Source organism: Strix aluco, chromosome Z (assembly GCF_031877795.1).
Source record: "Strix aluco isolate bStrAlu1 chromosome Z, bStrAlu1.hap1, whole genome shotgun sequence".
NCBI classification, from domain to species: domain Eukaryota; kingdom Metazoa; phylum Chordata; class Aves; order Strigiformes; family Strigidae; genus Strix; species Strix aluco.
Window position 1 is genome coordinate 70033325 of NC_133971.1, and position 25417 is coordinate 70058741.

The 25417-nt window shown below is 39.1% G+C and overlaps 1 protein-coding gene across 6 annotated transcripts in view; it reads right to left on the reverse strand.

Annotated features, from left to right (window-relative positions):
* The window catches only part of ERCC6L2 (ERCC excision repair 6 like 2), a 61093-nt gene extending 57608 nt beyond the window's left edge, over positions 1 to 3485 (reverse strand). For 2 of the 6 annotated variants that reach the window (XM_074812710.1, XM_074812708.1), the window contains exon 1: positions 3010 to 3464. In XM_074812710.1, the coding sequence (XP_074668811.1) occupies positions 3010 to 3028 (19 nt within the window). In that variant the 5' untranslated portion in view covers positions 3029 to 3464. Of the gene's footprint in view, positions 1 to 3009 lie in introns of all 6 variants that reach the window. The other 4 variants (XM_074812714.1, XM_074812715.1, XR_012621662.1 and 1 more) reach the window with 3 other exon arrangements.
* Between the last annotated feature and the right edge of the window lie 21932 nt (positions 3486 to 25417).

Consider the following 25417-nt stretch of genomic DNA (forward strand, 5'->3'; position numbering starts at 1 on the left):
AATTTCAGAACTTTTATTGTTTCTTATCTATTTGTTGGAATAAGTTCTGATACTTCTGGGAAAGTCACTATCAGTAGCAGTGTGTTATGGTTGAAACCCAGCTGGCAGCCAAACACCACACAGCTGCTTGCTCACCCTCCCCCACTCCGGGGAATGGGGAGGAAGTTGGAGGGGTAAGGGTAAGGAGACTTGTAGGTTTAAAAAAAAATTAATAACTGAAGTAAAATAAAATTAAAATAATAATGATAAGAACAGTAATAATAGAAAATACAAACAGGTAATGCACAATACGATTGCTCACCACCCCCTGACTGATGCCCAGCCCATTCCCAGCTAGCGATCCCAGAGAAGTGAGAATCCCAAAACCACAACCCCAGAAGCCAGAGTGAGCTTCCCAGTCAACCCTCATCCATCTGCTGACATGACATTGTGTGATATGGAATATTCCACTGGCCGATTTGGGTCCATTGCTCTGGCTGTGCTCCCTCCCAGCTTCTTGTGTATCTGCTAACAAGCAGGACATGGGAAGCTGAAAAGTGCTTGATTTCTTAGCAACAGCTAAAAACATCAGCGTACTATTAGCATTCTTCTCATAGCAAATCCCAAACTGAATCCAAAACACAGCATTAAGTACTAAGAAGAAAAAAATAATAGCTTTATCCCAGCTGAAACCAGGACACAGTGAGAAGCACCTAAGATTTTTATGGGAACAAAAAAGTTGGAGAGAATCTTTCATCACAGCAAGTATTCACGCTTCACACCTACGATCAGTGGTAGTACACCTTTGTGGGGACATCAACCCAGTTATTTTTCAGAGGTAAGGAAAAGAGAAGAGCAAATCCTGAAGGCAAGAAACTCCACCTTTCCATTTTTATGTCTCAGTGCAAAAAACTCATGGAGAAGATAGATTCTTCTCACCAGTTCCTGAGCTTCTGGAAGTGTATGCTCACAGGATTTTTTTCCACAATGTATTAGTTACATCAATGATAACTATACTTCATTCTTAAAAAGTAATTAAAATACTTACACTAAAAGAAAACAAAAACATCCATGTAGCCCACTATTCTGCAACATACAGAGGCCATAAGTTGATGTCCAAGTAACAATAAAAACAGCACAAGCATATGGAATATCCCTCTTCTAAAGTTTTTCAATCTTAAAGTATTCTTTTAGCTACAGAGATTTCCTGGGCCAGGCATGGTTTTTCTGTTTAGCAAACCCCAGTGGGTCTCTCTTACAAGTAGCTCCATTCTCCTTTCAACACACGCAGATTTCTTGCATTCAGGGTCTTCTGACTACAAATTTCGCAGGTCTCCTCTCTAATACCTTTCAAGCCCATTATGATCCCACAAACTAAACTGATGGTCCATTAGTTCTTATACTAACAAGATCATAAACCATGACCTCTCCGTTCAACTAATTTTGCAGATTTCTTTCATAATGTCCCCCATCATCCTTACTTCAGAAGTTCATCCCTATACCCTGTGACCTGTACATAAACTGCTCCACACCTTCAGTCATTCTCGCTGATCTTCTCAGAGACTTGAAGCTCAGATGTTTCTTTTTGAGGCAAAAGGTGAAATACAGTATATTCAACAAATCATATGTATCTAATCTCTTAAAGTTTAAGGCATTTGTACTGTGTCTCACATGCTCAAATTGATGCAAAAAAAAATGTGCACATGAACTTCACCCAGTAGCATCTAAGTCTTTGAGCAATTTCTCAAAAACATGACTGAAAAAAACGAAACCAGCTATATACAGCACACTGTTAAATATGCAAAACAAAGTTAAAAATAAGAAAGCATTTCCGTAATTACCTTCTTTTACAGTAACATCTGAAGTGACATGGGACATTAAAGACTCTCAAAACCGTGATTTAAGATGACAGTGCCTTTTTAAACTACGTTTTTAACTAAGCATTTACTTGAGTTTAATGATTTGTTAGAGTTCCAGGTGCAAAGTGGAATAAATTGCACTGATCAATAGTTCCAGTATTACCAAAGTCCAAATCTAGTGAAAATAAGGAACAGAATGAGAAAAAGGGAAAGAAAATAAAAGCAATGGTATTAAGGACACCATTGCTATAAAACCCCAGAAAATCATGTTGTACAAGCAAGAATTGCTACTTTAACTAGCCTGATTCACTAACTTCTTGGTTTCCGTACCAGAACCGTAACTTATGTAGCGTGCTGTCTTTAAAAATGAATTATCTGCCATGGCTTCCTAGCATGGGTACAGTGCCATCAATGAAGAAAGCTGATATTTAAGATACCAGCCTGCCTGTACTTACCCCTTTACTACAGCAGAAAAAAAATGTGCCATTACATTATTAACTATGCTAAATTGTGCTGATAATGGCCTACTGTCACACACTAGCTCCTTCCAACTACCCCTCCACCAAATAAAAAAAGCAAAACAATCATGAATACTTTCTAACTATTGAGGTTTGACGACTTAATGTAGCGTGCAAAAGTTCTTTTTACACTCCAATAAATGACTGTAAAAGTAAAATTCAAGGACAAAGTAAACGCACTGCCCTTCTTACATTGTAAGGCTTAACTACAAAGGTGGTAAACAAGAGGCTAAAAAACCCCAAAATGTCCTCTTACAGATTATGACAAAGCAGAATGTTTTGACTTCACTTAACCAGGTTTCCACTTGTTGCAAGAAACAAACTCAAAATGTATGCTTCTGATAAACAGAACTGCTTTAAAGAGCTTTCTCAATATTTCTAAAACATATACACTACCCTTCTCTTCCATTCAAACACCTCAGCTTTGCTGTTAGGCGAGGCCTGGCAGCACTGTAACACAGATACACGTTCAAGGCAGTACCAACAAGCTCCCACGGGTCTGCGGCCCCACGGTCCCGCTCCTCCCCATGGCGGATGTGTGGGACTGCCAAAGCACCTCGTAACTTCCACACCTGCTCTCATTTTCCACCTGAGCAAACCTGAATAAGCGATGTCTGAACATCGCTCTGGAACGGTTTACGGAAGATGCTTACCTGGCACATCATCGCACATTTTAACTTTTGGCGGTGCAAAGCCCAGCAGAGCCCCTGGACAGAGGCACCCGGGCGCAGGCGGGGACCAGAAACCAGCCAGGCCGCCGTTCCGGGGGCCTACCGCCCGGGGGCGGGGGGCGGGGGGGGGGGGAGCACGGGCCTGTCCAGGGCCCACACCCCTTCGCTGGAGGCCGCACGCCCCCCGGGCAAGTCACAGGAGGGCAGGGGCTGAGGCAGCCCCGGGGGAGCCGAGCAGCCCCACGGCGGGCACTTCACAGCGTGCCAGGGAAGGAAACCGCCGCTCGCCCCCTCCCCGCACCACTGCCGTCCCCGACAGCGGCCTGGCAGCCTCGCCGCCCCTCGCCACCAGGGCGGCGCCCGGCGCCCACCCCCCCGCCCGTCCGTCGGGATGCGGGCAGAAGTCGTGCCCACGGACGGGGGCGAGCGGCTCCTTCGCCCTCGGGTGCGGGAGGATCGGCCAGAGCCGGACTACAGGGGAACCGGGAGCGGAGGGGGCACGCGGGAGCAGAGCGCAGCGGGAGACAGGACCGGGTAGTATCGCGAGAAGAGCGGCGCGGCGGGACTTCGTTCTTAAAGGAGCCAGCGATGAAGCGGTAGGAGCGGAAAGGATCGCGAGGTGTGCCAGCCGCGTCGCGAGAGGTGGGCGGGGCGCTGGGCGGGGCGCGGGGCGGGGCTGGGCCGGGCGCAGCGCGTGGGCGCCGGTGGGTGTCTCGTGTGGCGCCCGGCTGCGGCGGAGCCCGCGTAGGCAGCCGGTTGCTGTGGCGCGAGGGGCGCTTGGCCTGCGGGCGGCCGGGGTGCTGGTGAGGTGAGTCCCCTGGAGGGCCCAGCGCCAGGCTGGGCGTCAGTCGGGTCTGTGCTGCGGGGCCGTGTTGCACGCACCAAATCAAGTGCACTTTCGCACAGAAACGCACCGAGGTGGAGTGTGGTACGTGTGGCGGTGTCGTACAGACCTGTGCCTGGTGAAAAATACGGCGTTGCCCCAGACTGTAGCCCTTGAGCCGATCATAACTACTGCTGGAATAATTTGTTTTCTTGACCCATACTTGCTACACAGTAACATTTTCCTCCTAATGCTGCCTATGTTCATAGCAAAATCTGTAAAGGAGGGGGGAAAAATGGGGATCTAAAGTTATTTTCTGTGAAGAAACTGCACAGGAAAGAAAGGGAGAACAGCTGGTGCTCTGGCAGAGCACAGCTTTGCCCCTGGCATGGTAGGGAGGAGTTGGCTGCAGTGAGGTGATTGGAGCCTGGTAACAGAATGTGCAGCAGGGTGACAGCCTTTGGGGCTCAAGTGAGAGCAGCTCACTTGCTACAACAGTTAGTTCCACCCGTTTTCAGAAGAGCTTGGCTGGTGTGGTAACACTTTGCAAATTATAAACCATCACTAACAAACATTCTTGCTGAAAAAATTCAGCCCCACCAAGATACCTATTCAGATTGCCTCATATCTCAGTAGCAATTTAATAGCATGTTACACAAACGGTACAACTTCCTAGGTCGTTGCTATTACTTTGACAACAAGCATTCACATGCATTTAATAGCACAATACGAGGTGGTTTCACTTATGAAAGTTACATGTATGTGTGTAAATATCGTGCAAGATCTATTTTTAAAGCAACTTTGATTTTTTAAATGCAAAAGACATCAGTTTGGGATGAATCTCATTGTTTCTAATTATCTTGTAACTTCAGTTTACTGACATGTCAAGGAGGGATTACGCATTAGAGAAAGAAAAAAAAAACAGGATCCTTTTGGTATATGCAGTAAAACTGTGTACAGTAAAGATGGATGTTCAGACTGGCTAATCAAAATTCTGCATCCTACAATATTTTCAGAAACAAGGCAAGGCAATAAATTTGCTCATATATAGGTCTCCGTGCTGTTTCAGAACAGTTGCAGCTGACATGCAGGCAGCTACCTGCCTGCTCTTAATAGTAATGAAGACTTATGCAACCTGGAGCAGCATTAAGTTTCTTCTTTAAGTTATCTGCTATTAGCCAAAATTTTGTTCCAACAGAAGTTTAATGAAAGGTGGTTGGTGTTTGATCAGCCAGTTAGGTTAGACTAATAGGAAAACAGCAAGCATGAAAGCAGTAATGCGGTTGCTGCAACAATAAACTACATGAATATCAGGCCCCATATATTTTGGGGGAGGTTGTTTAAAAATAAAATGTAACGTAGTACCAATAAATTACATTGTTTTAAAAATATACATGTAGTCATGCACCAAATGAATGTGACAAGAACTATCTGTCATAAAAACCAAAGCTGAAAACAGGATGGCATTTCAGATTTTAAAAATCGGGCAAAATAAACACAATGTAACTTTACCATGACTTAGGATACTTAATACACCTCAGCTCTTGGACTGCCTTTGGAAAATCCTCAAGAATATAGGCTCTGATTCTAAGGCAAGCTTTTAAACTGGATCATGTTTGAAGATAAGGGTGTATTTATACCACAAGGTGTTTTACAAATACTATGTCGCATTTGATTCTTATCAAGATATTTGTGCTTAATAACTCTTTCATGCAGAGTACAGCTGTTATTTTACAGTCACAAATACAATACTATGACTTCACAATAGAAGGAAATAAAAAACAGATTAAACTCTTGCTTAAACAGTTAATTTTTCTGATAAACAGGCAGTAAAATTCTGCCCATGCTCCAAGGATCCCATTCTGCTTTATGTCAGTGGTAAGACCTCAGTGGCTTAGCTGGAAACAGAATTGCACCTGAAGATCCCAATGAAGTCACTAGGATGAGTCTCCATTATAGTTAAGTACACTCTTGAAGCTCTTCCCTTCAGGAGGGACAACAAAGGGAGGAACACACCCTTAAAAGGAACAGTTATGTCAACAGGTGGTTTTGCCATTAAAATTTGTCTCGCAAATTACAAGAAGCTTCTGCATCTTTACTCCACTTTAAAAAAAGAAAAAAAGCTAGAAAACAAGCTGGCCCATTGAAATTGGGACTTTTTTTCATGCAGTACCCCCTTATAGGACCAGGCTCATAATGAAATGTTTTCAGAGGTCAGAGAATTCTTTAGCTCTGTCACATGTCTTTAAAAGTTTTTGGAATATGAAAGTCCTTTTTTCAGGAATCTTTCTAGCACAAGCTAGAAGTTACTTGCTAAGATGTCAAAGCCGTCTCGCACCATGTTTCTTCATGGAAAGATTTGTAAAAGGATTTCATTTAGAAAAGCTGTTGCAATTACTGAAAAGTTAAATATATCCAAACTTCATATTAAAATTTGAAGTCTGCTCACATTTGTCTTAGTTTAGATTTCATAAGAGTAGTCTTAGGCTCAGATAACAACAAAAATAGGATAATGGGGATAAGCGCTTTTTAAATATGTGCTATATCCCTGAAAGCAGTAGACATGTAACATTGTGGCCTTTCTGTTCACTCTTCTTTGACACAGAGAAGAGATAAATGAACTGATGTGCATCTAAAAAGAGCAGCTTGGTTACATTTGCAGCATCCTCCCATCAGTATGTCTGAAAACAAAGCAAGCTAGTGATTCTCAGATGCACTCAGCATTTGCAAGTCTAACGGAAACCCATGGAAAATACAGGCACCTAGAATTTTGGAAAATGCAAGTTGCTTGTTTAAATTTATACTAGAATAAAGAAGAGGTGGTTCAATTCAGTGGTATTAATTAAGCATGGCAGCATTAAAAGTGCTACAAAGAGGAACTTTGTAATGTGATACACACTGAATTAACATTTTAGAAGGCCTTTTGTTTCTCCAGCAGTTCATTTGCCACAGTATTTTACGATTAACAGTATTCAAGAAACTCTCAGTTCTTTGGGAAATGAACCTGACTGGGTGCTCTGAAGTATCTGTACACTGATGCACACCCCAAAGGGAACAAAGAAGAGGCATTAGTGCCCCTGTGTGCATCTGAAGGGCTACTGTCTCTTTGGGATCATGGAGATATGGTGGCATAGCTTACATGACTGAATGCTGTTGTGGGTAGATACGGGCAGTTTGGGAAGGACAGAACAGGACAGTAGCGAGCAGAACTGACTTTTTATATGAGAGAGCAGCAGGGATACATTGAGCTCTGCCTGGTCTGTAGTGACCATAAGATGGTGGAATCCACGATTTTGAGAGAAGGGAACAAGGCAAATAGCAGGATCCTAATTCTGGACTTCGGGAGTTCTGACTCATGCCTGACCAATCCATTAGCCTTCTACAATGGAATGACTGGCTTGGTGGACTAGGGGAGAGCAGTGTATGTTGTTTATCATGGCTTCAGCAAGGCTTTCACTGCTTTCTCCCATAACATCCTCTATATACAGGCTGATGAAGTATGAACTAGATAAATGGGCAGTGAGAGGATTGAAAACTGGCTGAACTTCTGGGCTTAAAAGATTGTTATCAGCAGCGCAAAGTCCAGCTGAAGTCCCATTACTAATGGAGAATACTGGGGTCCGATGGGTCCAGTACTGGCCATTACATTACTCAACTGGACATAGGCCTAAGCAACCTGCTCTAGGTGACGCTACTTTGCGTAAGAGGAGGTTGAACTAGATGTTCTCTAGAGCCCTCCAACCTCAGCTATTCTGTGATTCTTTGAAGCATTCTGTAGGACAAACAGTTCTGGCTAACTGCTTATGCTGCCTATTATTTAGAAATTAAGAGCTGTAGATACCAGGCAGATTGCTTAGCCAGAATCCAGTTTGTCCTGTAGCCCAGTGCCAAAAGACATGGCACCAATTCTTACCTAGCTATATGCATATTTCTACTTTTATCTTCCAGTTATTCTTAATGACTCATAAGATCTTAAAGTCATTCTTCTCTTTTGTATCCTCAATCATAAAATGAAAGCCTGAAAATGCTAACTAAGGATGTCTAGAAATGCTGCACAACACTTAAATGTGTGCACAATACATAAAAAATAGATAACACTCGAGAGTTTAACTCAATAAATCAGGTATCTCTTGTTAACTCGTTCTCTCTCCAAAAGATTCTGGCCAGGCCTAAATCTTACTAACTCTTAGAAACCAGGGTAGTATAATTCTTATAACCTGCTGCAAAATTGTCCTTTAAAGTTTGTCTGCCAGATGATGTGTTACTAGGCTTGAATAAACCTGAGAGACTGATTCCACAAGTGTTATGAACTATTGATTCATTTCCTTCAAGTGTCTGGTTAAAAGGTGGCTTGAGGAAAAAGTGAAGTTTTGTCCTTAAATAAATATTGTATATAAATGGATCATGTCAGCAACACTCAGATTTCATGATTGCCTGGAGTGGGAACTGGATAATGAGACTTTTCAGCTCCACTGGATTTGTAGCAGGTATTTGTGTAGAGCAGTCCTGAATGTTTCAGAAAAATATGTGAACATTCGAAAGGCTTGTGGACCAGTCTCAGTTATGCTTTGGGTCTGGTTAAACCAAATCAGCATAATTGTTCTTCAGAGGATCTTTTATTACGTGTTACACATTTCACTTTACAAATAAAAATTATTTCAGAACTGGAACAGAGCTTTCCATTAGGAGTAGTAGTCATAGAAATGGTTTATGGAGATTACACTTGAGTTTGGTTCCCGTAATCCCTTTTTTCCATGAGGAAAAAATAAAAAATATTTGCTTCTTCAGGTTTGATTTCATTTTTTTGAGTTTTGATTGACATCAGAGCATGAAGGGAAAGACTTAAAAGCAGTGTACACACAGAAAGAGAGCGAAAAAGACTAAAACTGGAAAGAGAGTTTTTTATTTTCTTTTTTGTGAGGTATAGCATGGCAAGCTGTCCTCAAGAGATAAGCAAGTCATAATTTAAAGCTTCCTAAGCAAATAAGATACAAATGTCATCTGGTGTGGGAGACTGGGACATGCAGCTTTCATAAACCACAAAACCTGGAGTATACAGCCCTTGTAAACAGCCATCTGACTTAATCATCAGGTCAAACCTAGCCGAAGCACCTCTAATCAAATGAAACTGTGGAATCATTTTGGAAATGTGATGCCAGCTGTGGATTGCTAGGCTGCTATGATGATCCAAAAATAAAGAAAAAACTATATCTGGTTATCCTCTTAAAGATAGAACTTTTTTTCCTTTCTGACCTGTTTTAAGCAGTTTACCTCATTAATTGTGTGAGTCATAACCTGATTCAGTATACTTTTGAGGAGACATGCAGAGATATACACATATATACACACACAACTGCATATATTAATGCATAATAAGAATATTAGGAAGCAACTCTGAAGCTCCATTAAAAGATACGACTCCTGTTTAAACAAAAATATCCTATTCCAGAAATAGAAGGAAAATACTGGCCTGCTGTTAAACAGGAAAGGTGAATTAGTCACCAACAATGCTCAAAACGCAGAGGTTCTCAACACTTTCTTCACCTCTGACTCGACCAGCACTGGTTGGGTCCCAGAGCTTGGGAGCAAAAATCCAGGTCACTGCAAACACAGACCCACCGTCAGTGAAGGAAGAGTTGGTATGTGAACTACTACAGGAACCTGACGCCTACAAATGAATGGGCCCTGACATTATCCACTTGAGGGTGTTAAGAGAGCTGGCTGATGTTGTTGGAAGGCCACTCTCCATAATCTTTGAGAAGTCATGGAGATTGGGGGACTTGCTAGAAGACTGGAAGAAGACTAGTGTCACCCCCGTCTACAAGAAGGGCTTAAATAATGATTCAGGAAATTATAGACCCATCAGTCTTACTCCAGTCCCTAGGAAAGTTATGGAATGAATCCTGGGGACTATCACAAGTCAAAGTATGTGATTGGGAAAAGCCAGCACGGATTCACCAAGGGCAAATCGTGCTTGACAAACCTGATCACCTTCTATGACACAGTAACCTGCTTGGTTGATGTGGGGCAAGAGGTCTACCTGGATTTCTCCAAGGCTTTTGATACAGTTCCTCACAGCCTCCTCCTAGAGAAACTGATGCATTGTGGTCTAGACAGGTGGTCTGTGCGGTGGGTGGGAATGGGCTGACAGGGTGGTGGTAAACAGCTTTTTTTTCAAACTGTCAACCTGTCACAAGTGGGGTCCCCCAGGGATCAATATTGGTCCCAACACTGTTTAATATCTTCATAAGTGATCTGGATGATGGGATCAGGTGTACCCTGATGAAGTTTGCTGATGATACCAAGCATGTATTTAAAGGATGGCTACACAGAAGATGGAGCCTCCCTTTTTACAAGGACTCACATGGAAATGACGAAGGGTAATGGGTACAGGTTACTCCTGTGGAGATTCCAACTGGACACGAGGAAAACTTTTCACAGTGAGAACAATCAGCTACTGGAATAATCTCTCCAGGGAAGTGATGGATTCCCCCACATTGGACTCTTCTAAGATTCAGCTAGACTGGATGCTGGGCCATCTTGTCTAGATCGTGCTTTTGCCAATAAAGCTTGTACCAGATGATCCTTGAGGTCTCTTCCAACCTGGTATTCTATGAGTCTATGATTCTATTCCAGTACTGTGAGTAGAATGCAGTGCTTTATACAAGTTATTTCCTTGTTTCTTCTTCATGGTATCTATACAACACATCTAACAAAATAGGGTAGTTTGATGAAGTATCAGTTTTTAGGGGAATATTATAGCTGTGTACAAGTGTGTTAACATGTAAACTGGAGCTAGAGAAGCTAATCAGGAGGCTTGTCAAAGAATTCACCAGTCATTTCCCCTAAAGCATGTAAGAGTGCTGCATGTTCATGTGGAAGGCAGGGATATTTTTGCTTCTGGCAGATCTTTCCCCAACTCTGAAGTCAGTTAACCTCTTTTACCAGGAGGATCAAACTGCTGTTGATGCCAGAAACCACAAATGTCTGGCACCAGTATATCAGAGATTATTTCTGCTGAATCAGCTCTCAATATAACAAATGTATTAAACCAGTAACCCAAGCACAGAGACATTTCATAATACAATGGGAACTGCACTGCAAAGTATGTCTTTGATTCAGACAAATTCTGAGCCCCTGTCCAATGTTCACTGTTATGTAAAAAAAAAAAGAAACTTTTTGTGACACCAGCAACAGATTACAATAAAACTACTGGTAGACTTTTTCAAGTCTTTGCTTATGAATAATATTGAAGATAAAATTAAAATAGAATAAATACCATGATATGATTTCTAAAGCACCAAAGGAATTATTAAGCCAGTTATATTAAAAGTTACTTTAATTTAAAGGAATCATCAAAAGTACGTTATATATTTAAAAGTAAGTTGCCATGCATGCCTTGTATAACTTAAAGTTGTTGTTTTGTAATTTATAATTGTAAAATCGTTTAATATAACAAAATTATTGTCAGGTATCTGATCTCTGTTAGATTTTTCAAAACCATCTATCAGTTTGTACACATACATGCACATCCATATGCTGTCCCACTGGCCAACAAACAAACTGAAACCCATTCCTAGTTTATAATTAAGGCTGTCCAAATGCAAGTGCCTACAATTAAAACCTAATAAAACCACAAAATAGCAAACTTGATTCATATGCCATAATAACTAAGTCTTACTGTCCTAATCAAACTTACGTAGCTTCATCATCTGTAAGCAAATTCTCAGTTACTTTTAACTGCACTGTTCTCTTATTTTCTGATTCACCTTATCCAATAAATTCTGAGTTGATACCACATTTTTTCAAGATGTAGCATACAGAATAAGTTATGTACAAACCACAGAAAGAAAGAATATAGCTTACAAAAATAATCACTGTTAAAAACGTACCTGTTTTTTCTAGCTTTAATTTTTATCAAAGACAGGTAGTAGGCTTCCTTATAAAAAAATTCTTGAAACCGAAAAACCCAAATACTCAGTCTTATTCTGGGACTGGATCCCAACCTTAATGTTTTTTTCTTATTTTAAACAGAACAGGTTTATCTTTTTTTGGTAATATTTGCTATTAAATTAGTTTTAAAATACTGTTTTTGCTAGTGCATTTTAAGGAAGAGACCAGGGCCAAAGGAGGGGAGCATTTATTGGAGTTTGGAAGGATACTTACTTTTGTTTCTGAGGGTGATTGCTTGCTGACTTTAAGTGGACTTGTAATCAGGTTAGTTGCACTGCTACAGGGCAGCACTGAGCAATGGACCAACCTTCTCCAGCATGGTGCTCTCTCATGCTGACTGCTTCATTCTTCCCACTAAAAACAAAGATTCATGCTTGAAGTATAGTAAGTAAATAAAGCCAAAAGGAAAAAAAAAAAAGAACCCAGAGAGAAAGACAAAAATATACAGCATTCAATTGCTTGTGCTTTCTGTACAGGCCTACCAGGGTCCTCCCACAACATTCAAGATTACTGCCAATCCAGAGTTTACCAACTTCTTTTCAAACTCAGATGGCCCTTCTGGTCTGTCCTAGGAGCTGATTCTCTCTATGTGGGTCTTTGTAAGTATAAGGCACAAGTAACTGACTCCCTAGGCCAGTTGTCAAATTGACAATCTGTGACTTTCACCAAAAAAGCCCCCCAAACCAGAAAAAAATAGCAGAAAAAATGTTCCCAAGAACATTTTTATCACAGTCAGTTACTTATACTGCACATCTTTTTTTTTCTTAAGAGATTAACCTAGGTCTGTATGTGTAGGTGGGAGGGAATAATTCTGTGTTAAGACAGATGTGCTGTTATTATGACTTCACTGATGTTTATCATCTAACTGCTACAACTACTGGAGCCATAAAAATAAATTGAGTACCAGCTGTCACCATAGAAAATGAGGCAGAGGAGAGATCTTCTAAGCCATATTGTCGAGGTTCTGTGTCTTCTACATGGTATGAATAATGTTTGCATTCATTTGCATTTGTATAATGTTTCCTTAGAATACTTTAGGCAAAATATAGAAAGATTTTTAAATCCCAATTAGTAGGTGGCTGTATTGATTTATACTTGTATATATATGAAGTTAATATAGCTAGTACGAAGTAGTACAATCAAGACAGTTTTCTACAGAATCTGGAGTGTTCATTTACAACAGAATATTTGTATAGATATACAGAAATAAAAAACTAAGTGCTTAAACTTTTGCTTGATGCATATTTTCTGATCAGTACCATCCTTTCACAACAAAGACAGTAAAACAAATTCTTTTAGCTAGACTTAAGCCTTAGCTTAAATAATTTTCTAAACCAGAATGAGAGTAGTCAGTACATAATGCTAGGATGAATGAAAGCCTAGGTTAGTTCAGAAAGACCACAGAATGCAGAGAGAATTCCACCTTGTTTCTAAAAAGACATGTAATCTCAATTCCTTTAAAAAAAAAAAAAAAAAAAAAAAAAAGACTACTATTAACTTTTGTGAGGTAATAGGTTGTTTTGACAATTTCATTATCCAGATTTATGGATGCATCTTTCAGTTTCACTCAAGATCTAATTCTCCTCATCACTCCAAGGCTCGAGGACTAGTGATTGCTGGAATCCTCCACGGATTACCCCTGATCCTCAAGGACATGAGAGCAATTCCAAATTAACTTCCAAATACATTTATGTAAACTGGGTATCCTGCCTTGGAAAGAATAATCCACTACCTTCACATATAAACAGAACTATTAGATATGCAACAGATGTTCCATTTTTTGAAAAGCTCTTGAACTCATTGACAGGCCTTTGGCTAAACTGATGAATTAATTTGTTCAGGGTGGATTTCATAAATCCTCTAATAATTCTTACCCTTACACATCTTGACTTGATTTCTGAGCTCTACAGCATGTGTTTTAAATGTTTTAACCTTTACTACTTTAATCAGGTAACATTTATTTCAGGGCTGGATGATGATCGGTCATTGAAAGATATAGTTGACTAGGAAATAAAATCCAATTTGTCTGTTAAACAAACCTCCACATCAGAAATAAGGAATCAGTCTGCATTACTGGATCCCTGAAACGCTTAGTGGTTTTGCTTTCACTCTTCCTTACAAGAATATATATATATAGTGCTGAATTGATGAGTATTGTTAGATGCAGTGCTGGTATGCGGAAACCACAGTTACCGTGCTTATGCACAACCTATTTCTTAGGGTAGTTTGAATGTAAGCCTTTGCTTCTATACTGAGATTTATTTCTATCATTTTAAGCTATTTTTTCTTTAATACTTAGAGGCTAGATACCAATCTAAACAGCAATGAAATCAATCTGAAGAACAAATTTTGTCTAAGCTGCTTGCTTTGGAGAGCTCTTCAACTTTGTTAATGCCTCTGATGTAATGTACTAAATTATATCAAAAAATTTAAGGGGGCTTTATTGACAGATGTGTTTGATAGAGTGCAGTAAAATGTGCAGGTAAAACTGCCAGCCCGCACTCAATAACTCTTCATGTATTTTGTTACTATAATGGGACATTCAGAGGTCCAGAAGTCTACAGTCTCAAAGATATGATAAGAATATATTACATTCATAATGTTTTTATTTCTGATGAAAACCATAAACAGAGCAAATGGCCATTTTTTGCCTCTTCCGTGATATTTGCTCATAAATCTAGGTTTAGCTAGATTTAGAAGTGTGAGTACATCAACGCTGACTGTATGTTACTAGTCCCCATCTGTATGAATCCGTAGAATTATGAGTGTTGCAACCTGATTTGAGATGCTGACATCCATTCTGCAGTGTTTGATGCTTTTTTGCACTGATGCATTTGTAAATGAACTCTGGTACACCAAGTAAAATGATGGATTTTTGAATGAATTGCAGGGTTAAACAGAATGTAACAAAACCAGACCTACCCACCTGAATTCAGCCTTCAAAAATAAACTGAATTCTAGTTAAAATCCATCTAGGTGGTTTACATTTATTTGAAAGAGGTCTGCAGTTAAGGTTTCTTAATCTGGGCCAGTTATATATGTATGGTTTTTATATCTCTAATGTGACAATGCTGTTCATGAAGTGGAACTACATTTTATGAGTTAACAAATAGTTGAAAAATTAAAATTCTACTACCATCTTGTGTTTATTAATTTTCCAAGCTATTCTGGAAACAGAAGACTTAACAAAGCTTATTTTTTATCGTTGATTCACCAGGTTCTTTCTTGACAGTTCCTCCTTAGGCCATAATAATCTCAGCTATCAGATGAGTAGCTAACGAGCGGAAGTCAAGCAAAATGTGTATTAACTACCTCCCATCTGCCTCTCCTTTGACAATGCCACTCATATTGACCTCTCTACCCAGATGTCAAATTTTATTAAATTTTAGAAATTTAATTATAACAGAGATTTTTTAGAAAATGGATAAACCATTTTTAGAGATTTTTACAATTTGACAAAATGCTGAACTTGAAATTAGGCTTCTAGCTTGAAATGACATTTCTAACTAGAAATTCTAACTTCAGGTTAGTCCTGCTTTCAGCAAGAGATTGGATGTATGATCACGCAAAACCTCTTCTGACTAACCTTGTCAAAGATCCTGTGATTATGTCTCCCTTTAGTTGAAATTGATCCAGAGATTTGAGAATTACTGTAGGAGACTAGTACATGATATAATCATGTGCTTTGCAAAGTCATATAGAAGAGTACAATACATATGGTGCAATATCCAAGAAAAGATCCAAAGACCAGAGTGTGCATAGCTGAATATTAGTTCATCCTGTGAACTGCTGTGCTGCACACACTGGAACAACCAGAATTCGTTATTAGAGGTCCTTTAAAGGTTATGATCTGGAGAAGTCAGTCATAATCTCCCGGTGTACAATTTGTTTCGTACGTCATATTTGGCATTCTGTTCCCACTTCATAAATGATGAGGAGTGATTATTCCTGGGAAATGAAGTGCTATCATCATATTCAGTAGACAGGATTTCCTGTAGGGTAAATCTAGATTACAGTATTGTTAGGGATCAGGATTGATGCTAATGTGCTCCTCAATTGCAATAAGAAAGCAAACAGATCTTGTGTCTTTGAGTTGCTTATCAGAAACAAATACAGCCACTGGGGAAGATGCTAGAGGAATTTTCAAATTGTTGTCAGACATTGTAGCTTACAAACGCCAAATAAAGTGCAGTATGTTATAGAAACAACTATGTGATTACCCAATTTTCCGCTTTGCTATATTACCAACTTTGGAACATACTAGTGCAAAATAGGTGACAGGATAAACCTATAACTGAAAACCAAATATACCATAAACTTCATGAAGTTGTTGATAATTAATTTTCTTCAAATACTTTACTTAATAGTAACAATACCTTCTGTCACAGCATCGCTGGTAGCTAATCAGTAACATATTGCAGCATATACAAAGGGCAGCAAAGTCTTTCATAGCTAAGCAGTCAAATACGAGGAGGTTGAGTGAAAGACTTGCTCCAGAGAAAAAAGAATTCTCACAGTAGCCACGAATAAAGTGTCCTTTGATTCTTAGTTTTTAATTTCTAAACTCCAGGTTTGCACTGTTAAACTCAAATTCTAAGATCAACTTTTACTGGTAGTATGTTGTTTTCTACTAAAAAATTGAGTTTCATGCAGAAGTCAAAGGACCCTAAACTCAGCTGCAAGCTTAGCTACAGAAGTACAAAGCGTACAAATCTGCAATGACACAGCATTGTTCATGCCAAAAAAATAATCTTATATAAGCACAGAAGTCATTCTCCTATATCAACTAAAGTGGGTGTGGCCATTTCCATAAGATAACCAAAAAAGACTGTATTGCTTAGTGCTTGACTCTGCACTCTTTGTTTTGGAATGAACGTGCCTCTAAGATAAGAAAATGGAGTACTGTTTTACTTAGTTTATGTACCATTTTTGGATGAAAATATGCCACCAAACCTAGCCCCTGTCATTTGAAAAAGGCAGTTTCATTTGGCAAAGACAACTAGTCTACATGCATACTGAAAACTTCTCCCAGTATTGTAAAATAAATAGTATAATTTCAAACAATATATTTTGACTAAGAAATTACTGAATTTATTTATTTAGGTAAACAAGAACAGCTATTCCCAAAAAAGTACTCTATTGCCAGTGTGGGTGGTATTTAAATTAGAAGAGTCCTCAAGTATAGCTTAGAGTAATTTTACCAGGAAATATGTTCTTTGGCTTGTCTACAATGACCTAGCTTTAAATTAGCTAATCTGGATATCAAGTAGCAGTTCAGCCACGTCAGAAAAGAGCTCATCAAGGGTGGGCTATTGTAATTTTTCCAGTAGGCTTTGCAGCCTGTATTGTGCTCTTGTTTAAATTATACTGATAACTGCACCCAAGCAAGCCAGTTTAAATGTAGCTTAGGTTATTCAGTATCCAGTCATAGGTGAAACTCATAGATGAGTATGCTAATACCTACCTAGTTTATTGATATTGCTGTGTATTTACTTTCAGTTGCATCATAGCTGTGGCCTCATAGAATGAGTGAAGGCCCAGGCACTTAAGGAGAAGAGACTTATCAATGTGACTAGTTCCTACAGAACTCCCATTTTTTTTCCTGAGGAAAAAAAACCACAACAAACATTTATTCTAATTGAACAATCATACCTGGCTGCCACTTCAAGATATTACCTTAACACTGACAAAGACACAGGAACCAAACTTTGAAAAGTGTTCCAGTCACATTACAATCCTGTATTTTATAGAAAGGTTTTTTTCTAACTTTTGAGTAATATAAAACATTTTAGTTAACTGGGATGAAGACATAGGTTATGATCTCACTTTTTTTTCTTTCTCACTTTCCTTTTCACCTGTTTTCCTTCTGACTTCAGGAAGGATTCCTAAGACCAGAGGGGAGCTAGAATTAGAGACCTAATCTGTAGACTGTAGTCTTTCAAAAACAGAAATCCCAGAGCTGAGACACATATCCATATGTATATTTGCTGACTCACAAAATTATTTATGTCCAAGCTTCCTACAGATGGAGCTATAATGCAGTTTGTAAGAGCCTGTTTTCTTTCACAGCAGATAAAGGGATGGCATCTCCAGAAGTGGGCTTCTTGTTTAGATGTCTTATGTTGTGTTTCTAATTTACTTGTTTTTTACTGGAGTAAGTATTGTTCAGAAGAAGTTAGTTTAAAAGGTATAGCTTCTGCTAGGTTGAGTTTTATGAAAAAAAGTATAAAATGGCTTTTGACATTGCTGAGCTTAATTTTCTTCCCATTTAATGCTAGTGCATTTAGCTTATTACTTCTTTCAATCCTTTCTTCAATATGGCAGTTAATACAGAAGGAGAAAAAAACCTAACATTTTTGAAGGAAACAGACAAAGACACAGGCTCAGTGTCATTCCTGTATCATTCTACTCTTGTTGCATGCCTTCTGCTATTTTGTCTTTTCTGTTATCTGGCTATGTCGTAGGCTTTTGGGACCAAAGCCATTTTCTCCGTGTGGAGTTACATGAATAGTATTCTAAAGTCTTTGTTTTAGAAAAAGGACAAACGGCTGTAATTTGATTTTTCTTAGGGTCTTCAAGAGGGTTAATCTTAAATTGTGTCTTTCAGACTTCTCAGGTACTTTATTCCTAAGTATTCATACTTTCCGATCTTCTATTGTGCCACCTACCTAGCAGACAGCAAGTAAGAGGGTGCCTGGGCTGGCACCATGGACAGAGGCCCCCTATGAAGCGGCTGGTGTTGTAGACAGTGCGTTCCTGACAAATCCTACTCATGTGTGTAACTCAAAGATTTCCATTATTTAATTAGGTTAACTGAATTATGTGCATTGGTAGATTTTGAGGGTGGATGATTCTTCCCCCCAAACTGGAAAAAAACAACAATTCTTGTTCTATGAAATATCTGTATCTGTATTTGGGAGAATTCCAAATTGGCAACTGGTAGCTGAAAGATTCTGCAGTCATATTCCCTACCACATAATCTGACAAGAATAGTAAACACCATTATGAATCGATAGTCTAATCTTCTAGCATGACACTAACAGACTTTGCTTTTTGATAGTGGTCTTCTGCCCCCCCCCCCCTCCAAAAAAAAAATTTTCAGCTCCCTGCAGTGTTCTCCATTGCTACATCTAATAAATATATACAGTTCTACCCCTAGGAGGAGACAATCCAGACACACTCCCTGTAGCATGTGGGGGCTTCCATTTTTATTTGCCTCATGAGGAATGGATTGGAGCTGCAAGACATTTCCTGACCCCAGAGAATACTGTAATTCAAACACAGCTTCTGGAATTTCAGCACTGCATTGTAATTAGCCATTCTCACTGACCTGAAAAAAGAGAATAAGAGGATGTGTGGGGTGTGTGTCCTAAAATTATTGTTATAATCCATTTCATGTTCAATAGTTTGTCACACATCTGTAGCTGCGGACCTCTTGCTGCTACACTGGGACTTCTTAGTCACATACAGCCCTACATCAGCCACACCTGCAAGACTCGTGCAAGTGAGTTCTCAAGACTAGGTAGAGATGAGGTGTTCCTCAGCCCTGAAACAAAGCACTGTGTCCTAACACAGTGCCACTTGTCAAAGTTTTTTGCATATGAAGGTAGGCTCCTTTTGCTTAGTGTTGGCTTCTGTGAGATTATATTTAGTTCATCATATTCAAAATACAAGCAAAAATCCTTGTCTAGAGGCCCTAGGAATCCATTTTGGGGAACTGCTAATTTTGCCTAAAATCCTAAGGGCTGAGAAGAGATTCAGGAATGGAGAGGATATCCTTGCTGGTCAAGAATGTAGGCATGGAGCCTCCAGAGTAGCAAGGAGAATAACTTTTAGCTGAATTTATGATCCATAGTGGTGGTAATGTTAGGCTGCTGTCCCTGCATTGGGTTTTATGGTAAGTGCTTCTGTCTTACTGCAAATGATCTGTTTGTGGCCAACATCTGTTTATCTGGCACTCTCTAAACAATGGAAATGCTCCTTGGCTGGCGAGGTAGGCCTCAAAAGTGACACCTGTGACTAAAAGTAGCAAAAATGTTTCTCAGTGGACCACATGTGAACCAATTGGGTGTATGGTCCTATTAGTCTTGTGCTCCTGGCGCTAAACAGAAGAACATGTGGAACATGGAAATTATTTTCTGTGGAAAACAAGCTCTTCAAGATGTGGATCACAAAGATCTGAATATCTGAATCCCAAGTGGTACTTGATTGAGAGATTCAGTTGATAGTTATAACTGTATAATGATGACTTTGGGAAATTTCAGGTACTGAGAAAAAAAAGATGTTTCATATATTCCATCCCATATATCATGAGTCAAGCCAGTTCTTCCTTTTGAATATGCACTAATGTTTGCACTTGTTGCCAGCACCAGTGAGCCTTGACTGACACATATTATCAAGCGTATGAACCAAAGATAATTTGATGGTAAAAAAAATATATATTTACTTCTTGAAAGGCAGCTTGTGTTGATACTGAGTCCTTTTCTATGTAAATGATACTAAAATTTTATCCCCCAGGGACATCATCTTGCTGTAGAACTGAGGGCATTCTCAAAAAAACAAAAATTGATGATATCTGCCATCTAACCTGAAAGCTGACAAGAAGAAAAGGTTTATGATGCAATTGAGATGTTGGCTTTAGAGTTCCTTGTATTTTGTTTAAGGAATACTTTTTTCTGTGTTACAGTAATGCCTGAATATGATGAAGGAAACACACTGCCTTTCCTCCTCCTTTCTGCCTGAGACACTGTAATTTATCATTTCAGAGTTGTACCTTTCAAGTTCACCAGAAAGCCACACAACCTTAATCTTGTGAGGTCTAGTGAATCAGACTTGGTGGTGAGACTGTAAGCCCTGTCTTGACATTGGACTACGTAATGGACAGTTTATTTCTGAATACCCGGAGGAAATGTGTTAAAGATTGTAAGCTCCTATGACAGTAGGGGCAGGCTATACAAAGGGAGCATACTAAACTGGGTAATAGAAGAATTCAAACATGAGGAGCAGCTTCTGTGTACCTTGTAGTCTTTTTCTTCCTTTGGTTGGGGAAAGGGCTGCAGCCTTCACCAGGATCCTGAAACTGCTATGTGAGTCTCCTATGAGTACTACTTGTAAAGTTTACACTGTGTATAAACTAGCTGGAAGGTTGAGTGCTGTGAAGAAGTAGCTTGCCACAAAACTAAATTAGCTGTCAGAAGGAGAAGGATCTGCTATGCCAGATTCAGCCCCAAGGGTTATTTCCCTCCTTGATGGCCTCTCTGAAATTTAGCACATCCTTTGTCCCTGTAATGTACCAAAGGGTTTGTTTGCTCTTTAACTAGAGAGAACTAAAATGCTGTCTGTTATCATTTATCCAATGTACCACAGTCTGACTAGTACCTTTTGCAATTCTAACCACTGTAGTCTTTTGTGTCTCAGCTTGCATTTTGTTGCCTAAAGTATTTTGGTTTAATACCTTATCTCTATGCATACAGATCCTAGTACAGAAGGCTTGAAGCTGCTCTGTGCTATTAAAATATAAAAACAGCCTGAGATCTGATAATTGATAACATTTGGTGTTATCATTGATCCAGTTCTTCATGGCTTCATCAGTAGCTGAGGAGAATTCTTAGGGCCAACTCCTACTGATTTCAGTTAGGTGTGTTTCATTAGAAACCTTATCAGGCCCTAGACCCAAACTTTATACACAGTTACAATCCATTGGCTACATAAGTTTATAAAGATGTGCATTCAAGTGTTAATGATAAAGATTTGTTTTCAGATTAGAAATGTAAGACATACAGACTATTTCTGCATCAAATAACTCATCTTTCGTATTCTGTGCCATATAGCCTCCAGAAGAATCCAACCTGGCAGCCAAAAGAAATCACTCTACACATGCTTGATATTTAACACCAGCATATGGGAGGGCAACCTAGGTGTCAAGTGAGAGGAAGTGGCAACACCCCATTTAGCTAGAGTGCACCATCAGATCTTATATCTCTTCTCTGCTTCTTGTCAAGCAAGTTCTCAGTTTTGGTTTGAAATGTCTGCTCCTTTTCCTTAATAAACGACTGTACTTGGAAGGTGGAGTGCTGAAGCACAAGCCTAGGCTCAAGAAAAAAGCCTTCCTATCTTCAGTGAGTTAACATGGAGAGCATCCAAGTGCAGGGAGATAAGGAGAAAAGGCTTGAAAACAGTCCTCCAATGGATCCATGCCACATTAGTCTTGTGAAAGATACTAGATGATAAAGAAACCATGAAAATGGTTGGAAAGGAAAAGAGGGAGCTAAAACCAAAAGCTTTATCTGGAACAGAAGGTACCTGTAATCGAAGATGTAGAAATTGCTCAGACATGAATGTTCCTTCAATCTTACTTTCCTTTCAGTCTGATATAGAAATGAAAGGATTATTTTTTATATTAACCATATTTTAAACCAACAAACAAGCACAATAGAAAAGATTAATAATTGCATAATTCAAGTCTGTCTGCCTTTTTTTCCTTCTCTAGATAAAACTGCCTTTGGCACATGCATAATTTCCATTTCAGCATATTCTTCTGATATTTCCTGTTCCTACCTGCTTCTTCAGGGGGAACTTGCACATTTAAAATATTTACTGACTTCAGGCTGTCTCCACAAACTTCAGTGTCTTTTACAATAACAGCTGAACATGCTGTCTGTCTCTGAAATGTAGTCTCTTCTTGTTTGGATATGGGACTATTAATTCCAGGGAAGAAAAGTGTTTGAATCGTTAGGTACATTATATTCAATTGTAGGATAAACCTATCACATAAAGGGCTGCAAAGATAGCATTGTTAGCCACAGAAATCATGGAAGTCTGAAGGCAAGACCTGCTTCCAGGAGGGATGTATAACAGAGGAAAAGAAAGTATAAACCTGGGTTATTTTGATATAGCAGTTTCCAGGACCTCTCTTGGAAGCACAGTCTAAAAGCAGACATAAACTTCTCTTGAGAAACCCATTCAGTATACTCTATGAACACCAGATCACAGAAAGTAAAGGCTTCATATGTATGTTTTTCCTTGACTGTGCTTAGAACATCCTTGCTATAACTAAGTATATAGGTCACAAAGTCCAGATTGCATCCAGATAATTAAATTGAGTAAAATATTCAGTAAGTATCAGACAATTAGATACTCTTGACTGGATCTTGGTCAGAAAGCCATAGCAGCCATGCCAACTCTTATAAAAAGAAAAATACGGTTGTAGGTCCTGTAATTATCATAACTGGTCATAATGTACTGTTTCAGTCTCATTTGAAAACTGGGGTCTGCAATGGCACAATATTTGCAATATATACACAGGATGTTGTAAATATGAATTGTAATAGGGCATTGCATTCCAAGTACTGGTGAGGAGCTGCTTTGATCTGTACAAATACATTCTTTGGCTAAGAATACACCAAACACTTCATTCACTGTAAAACTTTGTTTTTTTCTATATAGATTCACAGAATGCTTGAAAAGAAGCTGTCCTGTTACTAAGACTGTGTAACTTTATGATATATTATGATTCACAATTACATCACATATAGGAACCAGCCAACCAATACTAGAGAGCCATTACTTAAACCTCTGGCCATGTTCTATTATTTAAAAGATGTGTGTGTAATGGGTGGAAGTAGGAGAGCTTGGCAAAAACATTTAATAGTAATGTTTCTGGCTCCTCAGAACTTGTTCTTACAATTGCAATACTTCCTGCTACTGTACTTGTCATTACGGAGTTGTCCACCAATAGGAACAAGCATATGATGCATTCAGTTGCATTTAAGAATCAACGGTGACATAATCCTGTGATCTGCAATGGAGCTGGCACAGCCAATATATAGTAAGTCTTTCAGTAAGCAGCAAAATAAACAATCATAAAGATCTATACAATGGAGGGTTTTTTTCAACATACATATTAAGTTGGATATAAAAAGGTACCAACAGCCTGAAGCACTCTTTTACATAATAAACACTGATAGTAAAACTTGAGCTGTCAGGGCAAATCAGCACAGTGGTGTCAACAAATGTCAGTATACTCACTGTGCACTAGAACTGATGTAGGGAGTTTTATGCTGCCAGAGTTTTGGCATATAGTTAAAGCTTCCCAGACCACGTTTATGTGTTAGTTCTAATTTACAGTAGGATTGGAACAGCAAGGAACAATCACAGTATCAGAAAATCTTACCAGATTGTTGCCTTTGACACCTACCCCATGAACCCATACTCTTACCTGTTAGAGTTTTCCTGTCTATATCTCAGCTGACACCAGGGTGAAAGCTCTTTGGTCTAATACTGCCACATGTCTATCTTTGTACAATTTCCTTGGTACAGTGAAGTATTTGGAATGCTTATTCCTCCATCCCTTCTTGCACATTCTCCCAGTATGTTTCTATATATGGTATAGATGCAACCTATACAGTTTAAGACACTTCTTGAAATTATTTGCATCAAAATCTGTGGTGTAAACCATGCATGATGATGTGGTCTTCATTTTCACCTCTGGTAGAAACATCTTTTCCTTTTGGAAACAAGGCATCTCAGCTTTATTTTTCTTGAATTAAGCATTCCAAGGTTCAGACAACTCTAGTGGGATTTGTCACCCTTACATAAGAGATATATGGGGAGCCCCACAAAATCTTAATTAGCTTTGGAGAAGCTTAGACCAATATTAGGCTTCTTGAGGGATTCAAAGGGAGAAAGCTAGCACTGGCTTTGTTTTTTTTATTGCTTTGAGAATGAGAAGAAGAGAGGTTTTTCAATCTGTTACCGTGGGACTAAAAGCACTGGCTGAGTGCCAGGACCTAAGGAAGATTTCTCCCTGTGGAAAGGTAGAGCTTGATAGGAGATGATTACTAATTTAGCTGCCAAAGCCAATTTAGGCTTGCCTGAACCTGGGCAGGATAGAAGCATTTGTAGAGTCTATTGGCAGTGAAGATTCTAATGAAAGTCTAGGCCCAAAAGTGGTGAAAGAGTTGGGGTTGTGTGCTTATTTTGGACCTGGAGTATCCAAGAAGGGACAGAGTTTTATATGACCCTGTAAGAGAGCTGTTCTGGAGGCCAGATGTATAAGCTGAAAGGTCAAGAAGAAAAAAGAAGTTCTCACAGTGACCTGCCAAAAGTGAGAGTACAATAAAAACATCTATACTGTTCTTCAATGTCATTTTAAAGTGCTGTGCATACCTATCCCACATGTGGGTGAGTGACATTTAATGAGAAGGATCATCAGAATGATGATTTCATTATTCTTTTCACTACATGGATCTGATAAACACAGAAGACATCTCAACCATTGGATACAGAAATACGCCATGAAGAATTTGTCTGTGTTGTATATGCTGTGTATACTTCCATATGTTCAAATGCACATTCCCAAATTCATTATTCTTTAAAAACTATTGATTATATACTTATTTGATCATCCAACAAGATGGGCAAAATACTCTTCTGTGACTATTCACACTAACATCTTTCCCATATATTAAGAACCATACACTGGGAAATAAAAAGATTGCTTTTCAAAATGTTACAGAAGTAAAATTCTCCATTGTTAACTGAATGTACAGTAGAAATATTTGTGCTTTATATTGACCAAGAATAGTGCTTTCAAGTTTAATTTTTTGAAGTGTT